Below are 14,094 nucleotides of genomic sequence, written 5' to 3'. Positions count from 1 at the left end.
TGCGCTTTTAGATAAAGAATTATACAAAAAAATTTACTGTATCTTTCCTGTTTATTGACAGATTTTAAAAATTCTAAAAATTCTAAAAATTGCATTGCATTTCTTATACCAAAACTAAATAGTTTGCATATTTGAACATAATTGTTCTTGTTAAAATTCTTATTGGTTAGAAGAAATTAGAATAAGAAATATAGATATCTTAGAAATAAGATGATTTGGAGAGAGAAAGAGAGAGAGAGAGAAAGCGGAAGTGAATAGTTTCCTTCAGTGTACACCGGAAATACACCAACTATTATACACGTGGCGCCCCCTACACAACCTCCCTGCAAAACTTTTGGGCTGATATTATATCAACATAAGAAAATATTTATAATGTCATAAATAATCCTATTAAATAAACAAGTAAGAATTTTATTTCTTAACCTTAAGATTTCAGTGATTACTAAAGCGATGACTTTCTTCACTCTAGGGAAGCTTTACACATGTCCTTTGATGGTTTTAGTCTATATCATTTTTATATTTAAGTCTTGAGGATAGTTTTAGGCTATAGTTTAGCTCCCTCCCTACCCATTCAAATACATAGTCCATAAATGCAAGGGGCACAGGCGCTAGTATCATTATAAGTTATTTGGTAGATGAAAGATTATGTGGTAATTACCAAACAATGATGGGCAAAATATTGACAAAAGGGAAAGATAAAATAAGTCAACAAATTCTTCTAGGTATAATAGGGTGCAGTACAGGAAAACAGCATATTTCTGACAGAGAAATGTATAGGTTTCCTGATAAACAAATAGTCGAGCAGACAAGATTAGTATCAAGTATACAGTATATTTGACCCTAAATAGTAAAAGTCCCCCTTTAAGATTGTTAGTTATATTAATATTTCTCATTGTAGTTACTTAATTAAACGTCTAATGTTTTATTACTGTATCCCCTTTGGTCATCTTGAATTATAGTTTATTAGAGTCACTTTATAAAACATTTCCAACACTTCAATTTAAGAAAACATGTACCTTTCCCGATTTTTCTTACAAAGTTTAAACTATGCCCTTTTGATTATTTGAATTTTATGGATATTATGTGACACAATGGAAAAATTCCCTTCATTTTGCTCTTTATCTATAGATAGATAAATCTCTCACTCCTATTTTTTCTCTCGCTTTAAGCACGCATAAGTTGTTCTATAGCCTTTTGATTCCGTTCTTTTTTTTAAGTTTTGAGTTTTAATAGCAAGTTTTACAAATAATACAACAAACCATTTGATTGCACTATTTTTTTATGAATTGAAGTCCTATGAAAAAAGACATAAGATTGATGAAAGCAAAATTATTATCCCTATTTTTTGATGTTTTTAATTTTTCTTGTTTAGTTATGGATATTTCAACCTTGGTTTTAAACTTGTGTCTCACATTATTCTCTGAGAAAATTTAGTATCATTTATGTTAATAGCAGGGCTCGGCAGCTAAGCCTAAGCCGAAAATTTTAAACCGACTGGATGCTTTAAAAAATTTAAATAACCATTAAATTTTCATATAAAGAACACATTTAAACAGCTCTTCATTAAAAGTATAAAACATCGAATTCTATGCGGATTAAAGGCGGCTGCCAATCCCTGGTTTTAAATATCCAACAAAATACAGTCAACCTTTAAATTTAATGTTTAGAAATTTCCCCTAGAGAGTACTTTTGATAATGGAAATATTTAGCAGAATATTTTACATGGTAATTAATGATCTTTTGACTTTACAACAGCGTTTAACATTGTTTGAATATTTGAAAAAAATAGTCTTTTCAAATATTATAACAATATATTGGTAGAAAAAAAATTGTATGTAGTGCAGCAATATTTCTTTAATCAACATAATTAGAAAAGCAATATACAGTAATAATAGTCTAATAATTTGCGCCATTTATTTTCCTATAACAAGGGTCATGGACATGTATAAACTTTAAAGTCCCGATCTACTAATAACTTTTAGTAATTATAATAATGTATGTACATAACTAAATGCTGCACACCTAGCAACTAAGGGCTTTGAATTTTTTAGGGAAGCAATGGAAAGAATAATAGCATGGAACCATCTCAAGACTTAAATCTAAGTAAAAAAAAACACCGTTAAACCATCCCAGGTCAAGTTTCACTAAAATGGAGAACATAATCGGTTCAGTATTTTTTTAAATCTTCAGCTTCAGACAAAAAAAGTCTTACTAATATACAGTGTGTTTTTTTATGAGAACTTTTTTGAAAGCAATTTTACCCCACTTATAGTTATCAGAATTTAATGATTAATGGCTTATTTTCTTTGTTTTTTATAACCATTTATAGAACATCAAAAAAATATTTCAGTTTTTATTAAAAAGGTAGAGTAAAATAAAAAAATTCAAAACCTAGGTGTCAACATCTAAAAAAGGTTTTAGCGCATTTTTCTCATGCTCAAATCTTCTACTATTTGCAAGAATGGCTGCAAAACGCTTCAAAGTTGAGATACAGAGTTATAAATAAAGTTATGAATTTTTGATTTTACTGTACTTTTTAAATAAAAACTTAAATATTTTTTTGATGTACTAAAAATGGTTATAAAAAACGAAGAAAATAAGCCGTTAATCATTTAATTCTGATAACTATAAAAGAGGTAAAATTGATTTCAAAAAAGTTCTCATAAAAAAAACACACTGTATATGATAGGACATACAAAAAAGAGAAAAAAGGAATGAAAAATATGTTAGAATTAAGACTAAGTGAGGTATATAATGTTTAGCATAAATAATAAATATATTTCTTTACATTTTCTCATTCAACACACAAGTTTTCTTACAAAATAACAAAGAAACATATATATAAGGAATACTTTTTATCTATCTATCTATCAAAACAAGGAAAATACCGTACATAAGAAGCTAAGTAGCACAGCTGATACATAATAAAAATACTCTAATGGGTGAAAAAATAAAAGTAAAATTAAGTTTCCTAAGATTAAGAATAATAAAATGAGTAAGATGTATCAATGTTTTTGAAATACTTTTATGTATGAACGTACGGAGAATGACATACCATTATTATAGAGTAGATGCACCCTGCTGAGGTGTTCATTTGTAGTTTTGTATAAATATAAAAAGACAAACTACCTATCCTAATGTAACTACATCTTACTATTTGTATGTATAGTATGTATGTATAGTACACATTACATATATGCATACATAGAAAACATGTATACAAACAAATATATTCAGAATATAAATCAGGCGGGGACAGACTATTTTTTTTATCATTTTCATAACATACATTTTCTTCTTTTTTTGGGGATCAAAACTACTTTATACATTACCAACGGCTATCCCGTAGAATCTTCTAGGGGAACTAGAGAGAAGGGGGGGGGGGCGTGTAGGAGATCTTCCAATTTCAATTAATATATAAAAACAAAAAGCCTTTAAATTGTCGGAGGATTTTTCTTGTGTGTTTGGAGGTTTAAAATAGAGAACAATATCGTTATACCGCTTAGGAAGGGGTTAAGCTATAGACAGACACATAGACATCATGTTACTTTTATATGAGGAGAAGATGGCCATTAATTTTAAAGTAATCATGATCAAATCAAAACGTTACTTACACTTGGAACATTTTCACTATTGCAGATTCCTTCAGACAATAACCGATCCCTGAAAAATTAAATTTATTTGAGGGGGAGAAATATCTCTATTTGGCGGTTCAATCAACTTAATAAAAGAAAATTTGCAAATCCCCAGAAAAAAATATTAAGCTACCCTGAAAAACTACCCCAATCGGTCAAGCATTTGGCACATTTAATTAGTATTCAATTATTTAAAAATCAAGGTACCAAAAAAAGATTAAAATACACTACCTGATTTCCCAGGCAAATATGGAAGGACACTCTCGTTTATAATCAGAAATCTTGTTGACAACTCCTGGTGTGGCTACTCGTGGCTTGGAGCCACCAATTGCGCGGGGCTTTATTGAACCTGTCTCATAGTATCTGAACAATTATTTATGTTTTTAAATTAATCTTCAACAAATACAAGTAATATATATGAATTATGTCTGATCTTTTTGACAAAGATTTTTCAGCTGTTTTATTGCATTGAATACTGACAATATATCAAAACTTTGATGTGGCTCTTTCCAGTTTTTGGAGGACATTGATCGACACCCCTTTAATCCCTGGCTTGCTTCTAAACATTTATTGTTTGGAGGGTTGATCAATGATCAATTAATGGTATCTAAATGGATAAGACAATGACGAAATTAATGATATACAAAATTACCCCATCTTTAGATCAAAATTAGTGGTTGAAGCGTATAAACACATAACTTAACCAACTAATCAAAACCTTCCAAAGTCCCCAAAGTTTTTAATCCAACGAATAAGAAAATGTTATTTAAAAACTAGTGTAATAAACAGCCGATTGTCCTCTCTCTCTCTCTCTCTCTGATTAATGGTCAACATTTGAAGAAAAATATTCTTACCTGCCCAAAATTTTGGAAACACATCCATTGGAAACTTGAAGAATTCTTGAGATATCACAGGGGCGCGCACCACTATGGGCCAATTCCACTACAAAGTTGGCGTGTCAACATAATTTTTTCTTTATACTAAAGTAACTGGATGTGTGTCCATTAAAATCTTTTTAAAAAATTTGTTTCGCAACCACTATATAATTAGTTATTTTGTACGTCTGTCCTCAGTGTGCAGTTTCATTCGTTGCGCATTAATTTACTCAATGAAAAAACACTTAAGTAAGCTTGTAACGAGAATATTTCATATTCTTCACTTTTATATAATTTTTTAAATCTTTGCTATGAAGTAACTTACTTAAACATGATAAATGTTTTTACAATATCTGTGTTTTCTTTTCTTTTATTGAAACTTATTGAAAGCTTTTTAAAAGCGAAGCTTTTCTATAATTAGGGTCGGTCCGTCCGTCCGTCCGTCCGTCCGTAACGGATAGCTTTTTTCGTTAATTTAGGCATGTTAGAATTGTACTATCGATTTCAAATTTTGCATGGTGATTCCTTTAGTAGTTAGGTACAATTTAGAAAGCGTAGCAACTCTATAATCATTACCAAAATGTCCTTTACGTCCATTTTAAACATGTTGATTTTTTTACTTTTTTAACAACAAATTTTTATGTGATCTAATTATCAGATTGATCTGATTTTTGGTATATTGATTCCCTGGACAACAAAGTATAATGTAATAAACGAATCAACTCTATAATCAAGTCCTAAAAATGTAAGTATGTCCATAAACATTATCCTGTATCAAGCAGTTTTTCAACAAATTTACTTACAATTTTGCTTTGACTCTTATACATTTATATTAGGATTATTCAGTTCTGACACTCTACAAGTGTTAATGTCCGTTTGTCCTACCGTTTCAGGGCTTCGCTTTTATGGATGTTGTCATCCTTGTTCTTAAAAGTGTTACCTTAATGGTATGATCAAAATACAAAAATTAATATTATAATATTAATATTAAAAATTGTCGTCTTTTATATAGGTAATGTCGTAGGTTATAACAATTATGTTGTGAACATGCCTATTTTTTGCCTGGTGGAGTCAGGCAGGGGTCTTCCATTTACATAAACTCCGCCCAGCTGGTTTACACCACTGTGACCTGAAGGTAGAAGAAATATGTTGGTTACAAATTGGAAGCAGCTTATAGTGCCTATAAAAAAAAGACGCCATACTGGCCTACCATTGGTCAATTACAATGTATACTGGCCTGTCATTGGTAATTTAGTCTGTGTATTGGCCTATCATTGGTCATTTATATTACATGACGTCATTTTTAGAGGCATTATAATGAGCTTCTTACAAATTTATTCCACTGTGTTTTTAAAAAAAAATTTGAATGAAAAATACATTTTTTTAGCATTTTAAAAGAATGCTGCATAAGTAACATACAAATTACATTGTACATTAATATTGATATAAATCTCACTAACCAAGTAAATTCTAATTCCCTCTATAGCTCTATGAAGGGATAGACGGACGGACAGACATTTTGGAGACGCTTTGGCACAAATATGAATAAACTCACCCGAGTCTGAAGCTCTGTAGGGGGTGAAGTCAGCTATTGTGGTCTCTGAAATAAAATAAAATATTAATCCTATTATATAAAGTAGTAAGTGTTTTTTGTCTGTCCCGAAGGATCTCGCTAACCCCTTAACCGAATTTGTTCTCCTTTACAGTGAAGCTTCTTACAGGTCCTGGGAAGGTTTTAAACTATTTTTGGAGAGGGTGTCTTCACCACCCTCCCCCCAAAAAAATATATTTTAGAACTCTTTTGGAAATCAAATTTAAAATGGGATGAGGTCGACTTTTCCCCCTCCTACCAGTGCCCTTAGAGGCTTCTAGGGGCGTAGCCGCTAGTAAAAATATAAAGATCAAGAAAATATTAAGATTTATAAAAAATAGTTTGTTATATTGAACTTATATGTATTACAGAATACAAAGGAACTTTAAGTATGGGACAGATTTACTAACAGCTTTAGAGAAGGATATATTTACTTTATATAGCAAATCATGTTAAACCGTGTCCTTCACATATTCACACACCACGCCTACGAATTTGAGGGACAAATAATGGAGGGAAAAACTGAAAAAGAACCATTGAACATATGTAATATTTTAAAATTATTTTAGGAAAGAAAGAAGTTAAAATTGATTGAACTGTTATAGATAGGGGGAAATCTCTTAGGAAATTAAAATAAAAAATATATATTTAGCCAAATACTTTAATCAGCGCATAGTGAATGTAATTTGAAGGGATCTTTTTTTTGTAAAAATGTAAGGATTATTGGACAATGTTGAAGGGAGGGAAGTTAGGAAATGAGGACACGCCCTTTCTCCCACAATATTGGAGTATGGGCGGAGTCCACAGGGGGGAGATATAATGTTATTATACTAGTTTTACAATTATACACACACACATACACACACACACACAGACAATGTCTTAATCAATCTAATACAGAACTTTAACAGTTTTTCAAAGGGAAGTTATGCTTTTGAAGGTTTAAGAATTAGGAAAACAAGATAATTATATCCATTAGGAGCGCAACAAAAACAAGTAATCAAAATTTTGGATTAGTTGATAACAGTAAATTATAATGTAGTAATAACAATATAGCATATTCAGTAAATGTTCATAAAAGTCAGCAAGCAAGTTTGTGTGTGTTTTTTTAGAGACTGCGAAGATACTGTAAAAAGAATCATAAATATGTAAAAGAAAAAGAAGTAGGGAAAAAAATAAAATTAAGAATGAAAATAAGACTGTAAAAGAACAAAGAGGGAAATAGGGAGAATGGGGAGATTAAAGGGTATAGGAATGATATCTACCGTAGCTAATTGTCTTCAATTGGCTCTGTCGAACCCGCAGGGATTTAAGGAATTACAACAAATTTATATTTTGTTTTTTTATTGATATTGATGTCTAAAATTTAAATGTTATTTAAAAGGGTTTATTGCATACACATTGAATTACTTTTTTACTTTTAACCTTGTTTTAAGAAGCCAAAATGATTGAAATTAAAGATTACTTTAATAAGCAAAATATAATTTAATTTTTATTATTCATTCCTATCCAGAAAATCCGTGGAAGGGCTATATAAATAATTTCACTATTGATAATAGTCCAATTTAGTTGCAGATATCTACCATGTAATTAATGCCAGGAACCAGGAATTTTATTACAAAATATAAACAGCTAAAGACCAATGCAAAAATAACATATTAATGATAATATAGCAAATATGACATGTTAAAAAATCTAATATTAATATGGGATTGTTTAAATAACTTATTTACTTAGCTTATTTTCAGCACACTTTGTTTTAAAACTTTTGAAATCCATTAATAAACAAAGGTTTGTAAAAGAATATTAATCTCATCACATTTGTTTTTTCATAATATTTAGCCCTATTTTGACATAATTACAATTATATCAAACATTAATTGTTAATGGATAAAAATAATAGTAATAACATTAAGATGAGAAACATTTTAGATTTCTAAATAAAGATTGAACATCAATTTATATCTATCTCTTGTAGGTATTTCCTTTCATGTGAATAAAAAAAAATATTTTTAATGGCTATGTAATTGTAATTGAATCTAATGCTTCTATTAAGTCAAACAATCTGCATCTTAGTAAAAAAAAAATAATTGGAAATATATAAGATTGACGTAATCTAACTGGTAGATAGGCATATTTAGAAGATAAGTTTGCCTAAGATAAAAGCTATTTATCGCAACGTTTATGATAGACAATCTTCCGCGGATATTTAAATGAAAAGATTAATTTCAGTTTTGTTAGCCACGATGGGCCCAAATTTTATGATTTTTATTTCAAAATGGAAAATTGTCTGTAATACGAAGCTATACATGATTTTTCAGAATGGCTGAGAACCAGTTATAATCCAGCGGATATTAATCGGTTTCGAAGCCATACTGGAAATACTATTCTAAAAGCAGACTCTAAAACATGGGGAACGGCTGTGAGTTAAAATATACATGTAAATATAATATCATATTATGAATGAAGACATAAATTGTTATAAATCAGGTTGACATACAATGAGAGTGTGATTGGTGTTCCATACTTGCCGCTAATATGTCACAAGTGCAAGTATTTCAAATTAGACAAAAAGGAGGTTGTTTAATAAAGATCATGAAGTAACGGTAAAGTGCTATTTTGTGCTTTTGTAATAATTTGCGAATCTAATGACTTTAGACAATAAGAAAAATATTAAAATCGATGTATATGTATTACTGACTTTTTTTACACCCCTTCCCCCCCCCCCCCTGTGATTTTTATCTCTTTCTAAATAACTTTCCTCTGTTTACATTAATCATCCAGCTAAGCTGCAAGAGATTGATAATATATTTTTTTTCCTTTCCAAGCAACATTTTCTGCCTTTATATTTTTACAAATTTCTTTATTTACACTTATCCTTTAAATGTGTAAGTTAAATTGATATGATTTATGTCATTTGGACTGAAGAGGGTGCCGTGCTCGCCGAAATATATTTCTAAATAAATAATCAAGAACAAAAGGACTATTTCACTCAAGTGAATTTATCATATAACAAATTTGTGAAAGTGATGACACACCAGTATAATTATTAGTGAATAGTGCAGAAAGAATTGAAGCGGATGTTAAAATGTTTCACCTATTATATATTGTATTGGTATTATAACAGGGGTTGTCTTATATTTCAGCAAATAACAAGGATAATCATGGACACAAGTAGCAAAATAGCGAAACAATATTTGGTGAATTTTTTTTTTTCTAGGGTATGGCTGTGCTTCCCCTGAAAAGTGCCTTTTTATTTTCAAAATAAATTGAAAAAGGGGAGGGGTGTTTCTTATGCCTATTACCACTCGGAGGAGTCTAGCCCTGCTGACTCTATCCCTACTGAGCCTAAGCCCAGCGGGGCTACCAAATACCCAGCATAACCTGTCTTAAACTAATAAACAAACAAATGAAAACTCTCTTCTTCCCCCTCTTATTTTAGATTTATTTCATAAATAGGGATACATGGTTTTCAGGGCTTGACATGCCACTTTGAGAGAATTACAGGTCTCTCAAAATTCCTTTAATTAACAGGCACTGGAAATTCCTTACTATTTAGTTGCTACGCTACCAAATATCTGTATGTTAGTCATGATAAATGAGCGCCTATTATAGTTATCCTGTTTTTGGGCCATTGAGGAGCCACATTTACATGAAAACTTGTCAAAATCATCTGTTATATGTACCATCCTCTGTAAAGAACCCCCCACCATGGAAATAAATTTGATTTTTGAAGAAAAAAAACCTGGCAATTCTAAATCTAGAGTTACGTATGTAAGATGAATATTTTTCTACTTTCCTTACTATGTAAATACACGCAAAATCTTTAAATGTTGCAAAAGATTTATTTTGATGAAGCTTATTGTTATTTGTTCTATGATTTTATAATTTTCCTTGAAGAACGTAATTTTTCACTGACTGGCTGTATTACATTTAGTTTTAAAGTTACACAAAAATTTAACTGTGCCCCTTATTTTCAATATTTGGGGGACCATATTTTTTAACCCCCCTCTATTGATATGTTACATATATTACATATTTATCAATATATTATTTTCATCTGCTCTAGATAAAATACAAAAAAAAAGTTGAGTGGGGTGATTATAACTTATTTAAACATGTTAAGTGTTGATATTCTTTTTATTTTAGGTTTGTTTTATCATTATCCAAAGTAGGAAAGATGTCTCAAAAAATACATATTTTAAATAAGTAGCGCAGTTATGATAATTTAGCAACAATTGCAAATAAAACAGTATACTATTATACGGTAAATATATTAATAAAAAGTTTCAATTATTAAGATGCTGTCGGACAGACTGATTTATCATAGAGTAGCTTCGCTATTAAAAGAAATTTATGGACTTTTAACTGAGTTTCTTAAAATGACACGAAAAAGAAACTTCTATTTATTTCCTAAAGCCTTAAATCTTTAAAGAAGTATCCTAATTTTGTATGGATTTTCTAATGTATGGTTGCTAGTATTGAGTTGTTATAAAAAAAATCTTATTTTTACAAAAATTAAATTGGATTCTAACACTCTACAATAATCATTGCCTGTCCTGATTTTTTTTCAGGGCTAATTTTTTAGTTAGTGGTTACTCTATAATTAGAGCATATATATGTATATTCACTAGTCAGTAAGTCAGATTGAATTGCTTATAAGTAAAATAATATCTTAGGAAATATATAAGATTTAGTGATTTATTATTAGTAATTTAAATCAGGGTTAGGAAGCCGCGCCTCAGCCGAGCATAAGCCTCAGTTTTAAACCTGCTTGTGAGAATAAAAAGAAATTTCAGAAAGAGGGATTGTCTGCTAAAGAGCAGTTTTATACATCCAGCAGAATTTTATAGTTATAACATGAAGATTTCACTGAGGCTTACACGCGGCTTACGCGCGGCTTCCGATCCCTGATTTAAATAATTTTCCTTTTTTAATTATTTTTTGTTTTTTAAGTGCTGCAATTAACAATTTGTATTTTACAGTTGGACTTTTGTTGAGGAGTCTAAACTATTTTGTCTAATATGTGAATGCAGTAACTAGAAAGTTTGTTGTTAAAAGTTATTTATCCACCATTATCCATTAGCAGAGAATGAATACTGATCAGGGATCTTAAGGGACAATGGGTGATAAATTGATGTATAGCTCCAATGAGGATAAACAAAATTAACCTGGATGTAGAACCAAATTTGAACCAATCAATCCATATTTAATCAAAGAAATCAAGGATATGAAGCCAACATATAAGATAGCATGTTGTAAAACTTTGGGTACTAGTATAATTTATTATCCAATGTCCCCTCCCTCCCTGATACAAATAGTCGAGGTAAAATTCATTTAATTCCAATGGATCACAAATAACAACCCTTCATTATATTTTAAACAATTATTTCTAGCCCCAGTGGGGATAATTAAGCTTGCGGGGCTCTGCTAACCTTTACTAAGAGTAACCTAAGATATAATTTGAAAAATCTAGATAAAAAAATATTGATAGATAGATATTATATGTAAAGGATATACTAGACTATTGATAGATAGATATTATATGTAAAGGATATACTAGACTATTGATAGATAGATATTATACGTAAAGGATATACTAGACTATTGATAGATAGATATTATACGTAAAGGATATACTAGACTATTGATAGATAGATATTATACGTAAAGGATATACTAGACTATTGATAGATAGATATTATATGTAAAGGATATACTAGACTATTGATAGATAGATATTATACGTAAAGGATATACTAGACTATTGATAGATAGATATTATATGTAAAGGATATACTAGACTATTGACGACATGTTCAACAATGCTAAGATTGATAACTAAATACAGACCTATTTATTTAAACAGTTTTTAAAATTTAAAATTAATCAAATAACTTTTGTTTTTTTATGATAAACATGGACCAAAATTATGAAATCTTAGTAAACGTAATCTCTATTCATTTTATCTTCATAGTTATAAGATAAAAAAATAGCCTAAAAGCTGTAAGGTAATTAGCTAATATGAAGTTTAATAATTTTAAAAACTTATCTCAGGTCCCCCTTTTATAAAAGCTTATAGTAGCACGTCTGACAAAATTAAATCCAAATTTTGATTAGTCATCAAGATAACAATTAGAATAGTAAGAAAAACAAAAAAAATATATTACAATAGATTTATTGCAGTTATGATTACAAAGGAAAAACAGCCAATTCCTAACGTTAGTCGTATATATAGAGATATAGAATAGTTGCGTTTAATAGTTTAGTAATGCACTTTGATTTGGTAAAAACTAAATCGCATGTACAAAACTTGAAAATGAGTTTTGTCGGGCTAAGAATGACACAGCCGATATATTTGTTCACAACACTCAAAGGACAAAAGGTATGAAATCAATAGATGTATGACAAGCCGCTTTATGTTAGACGTGAATTACCCTCCTGCCACTATCCTTACACCCGCAACCCCTCAAGTAGCACAGCCATCCTACAACTTCCGTATATCCGTCACTCCGTCAAAATAAGCATAAAGTTTGGTGAACTCATTTTGGATAAATTCACTAAATTAAAAAAATCTTTTTCTTTAAATCTTCTTTATTTAGAACTAGCGGATGCGTCCCTGGTACTAAGGGGATCTGTATGTAATTTGGAATAGTATGGGCAGAATAATAACCTTAAACCATTACAAGAATAAAATCTAAAAATAAAACATCCTAAAACCTAAATGAAGTGTACCCAAAAAGGAGAAGTGAATCAGTTCAGTATCTATTGAGATTTTAAGCTTCAGGCAAAAAACCTGATACTTTTTATAATAGGATTATATTTTGGTGGATATTTCATCCATGAATTTATTATTTAATTTTCTTTTTTATATAAGTAGTTGTTGCCCTGCTACTTATCTACATAATTGTCCTTGTTATTATCATTATTACGTGTCCCGTCCCCTTTTTAAAGCTTTCCCCCCTTTTTATGTAATTGATATTGAAAGTTTGCTGATCCCCACTTTTATACCCCCTTTGTTATTATTCTGATTTCCCCTTTTAACCTTTTATGTTTCCTTTTCATGAGTTTGATAATATTAGTTAATATATTTGTTAATATATGTAGAATGTTCATGACTTTTATTTTAATATGTATGATATCTTTTCCTAAAGTTGAAATATATCATTTTAAAACAACACAACCTTTCGGAATTTTAAACATAAAAAAGATTTCATTTTCAACTTTTAATTATTTCAAGCAAAATAGACGATAAATTGTAGATGATGATGAACAAAATAACCCCTTATATAGATTAGAATTATTGGTTAAAAAGTATGAACTCTGCTAGTTTGAACAAACAATCATGATTTAAGAAATGTGCCTAAAGCGTAAAAAGCGTGTGATTATAAACCTTTGGTTATCCTAATAATTTACAATCTAATCAATGTTCTCTTCTTCCCTGCTAAATTGGCAATTTGTCAGACTGACGAATAAGTTATATATTAGCTGAGCCCCTCAAAGCCAAGTTTTATCCGCAAATTTGATTTTTAGAAAATTCGGCTTTGGGAAGGTAAAGAATATAAATTAAAAGGGTACAAAACCAAATGGAAATGGTCATTGTTATGATACTTTGATATTTAGATATGACCCTCTATAATACTTTTGTGAAATTTGATCTAGCAATTATTTATTCAAAGAGAAAGTTTATTATGTTAATAGAATTATTATTGAAGCTTATAATTTTCATTCAAACGGATTAGCAATGTTTATAAAGGATTAAAAACTTTTAACAAATTAATATGTACAATAAAGATTTAATAATAATGTATCTAACATATAATTATGGCCTCTCCTTTAGTCAAAGGCGTATAGCTTTACTTGTATAATAACGTTTCCTTTTTCGTTGGCTTAACAACTTAGGGGACTTTTAATGAATTTTGATTTGTTGGTTTATTAAATTGAGTGTCAACCACTAATTGTAATCTACATGAGGGGTAATTTTGTGTATGAA

The 14,094-nt window shown here is 29.7% G+C and overlaps 1 protein-coding gene across 2 annotated transcripts in view; it reads right to left on the bottom strand.

Moving 5' to 3' along the window:
- toy (paired box 6 protein twin of eyeless) overlaps nt 1-14,094 on the bottom strand; it is a 91,616-nt gene that overhangs the window by 16,551 nt on the left and 60,971 nt on the right. For both annotated transcript variants that reach the window (XM_080161242.1, XM_080161243.1), the window contains exons 2-6: nt 6,066-6,110; nt 5,562-5,639; nt 4,490-4,577; nt 3,867-3,998; nt 3,615-3,663 (exon numbers count right to left, since the gene is read on the bottom strand). In XM_080161242.1, the coding sequence (XP_080017368.1) occupies nt 3,615-3,663; nt 3,867-3,998; nt 4,490-4,577; nt 5,562-5,639; nt 6,066-6,110 (392 nt within the window). The remainder of the gene's footprint in view (nt 1-3,614; nt 3,664-3,866; nt 3,999-4,489; nt 4,578-5,561; nt 5,640-6,065; nt 6,111-14,094) is intronic.

This window comes from Acartia tonsa, chromosome 5, assembly GCF_053477335.1.
Source record: "Acartia tonsa isolate MP-2025a chromosome 5, ASM5347733v1, whole genome shotgun sequence".
Classification (NCBI taxonomy): Eukaryota; Metazoa; Arthropoda; class Copepoda; order Calanoida; family Acartiidae; genus Acartia; species Acartia tonsa.
The sequence above is the reverse complement of the archived record's forward strand: the minus strand, read 5'-3'. Positions and strand labels throughout refer to the sequence as shown.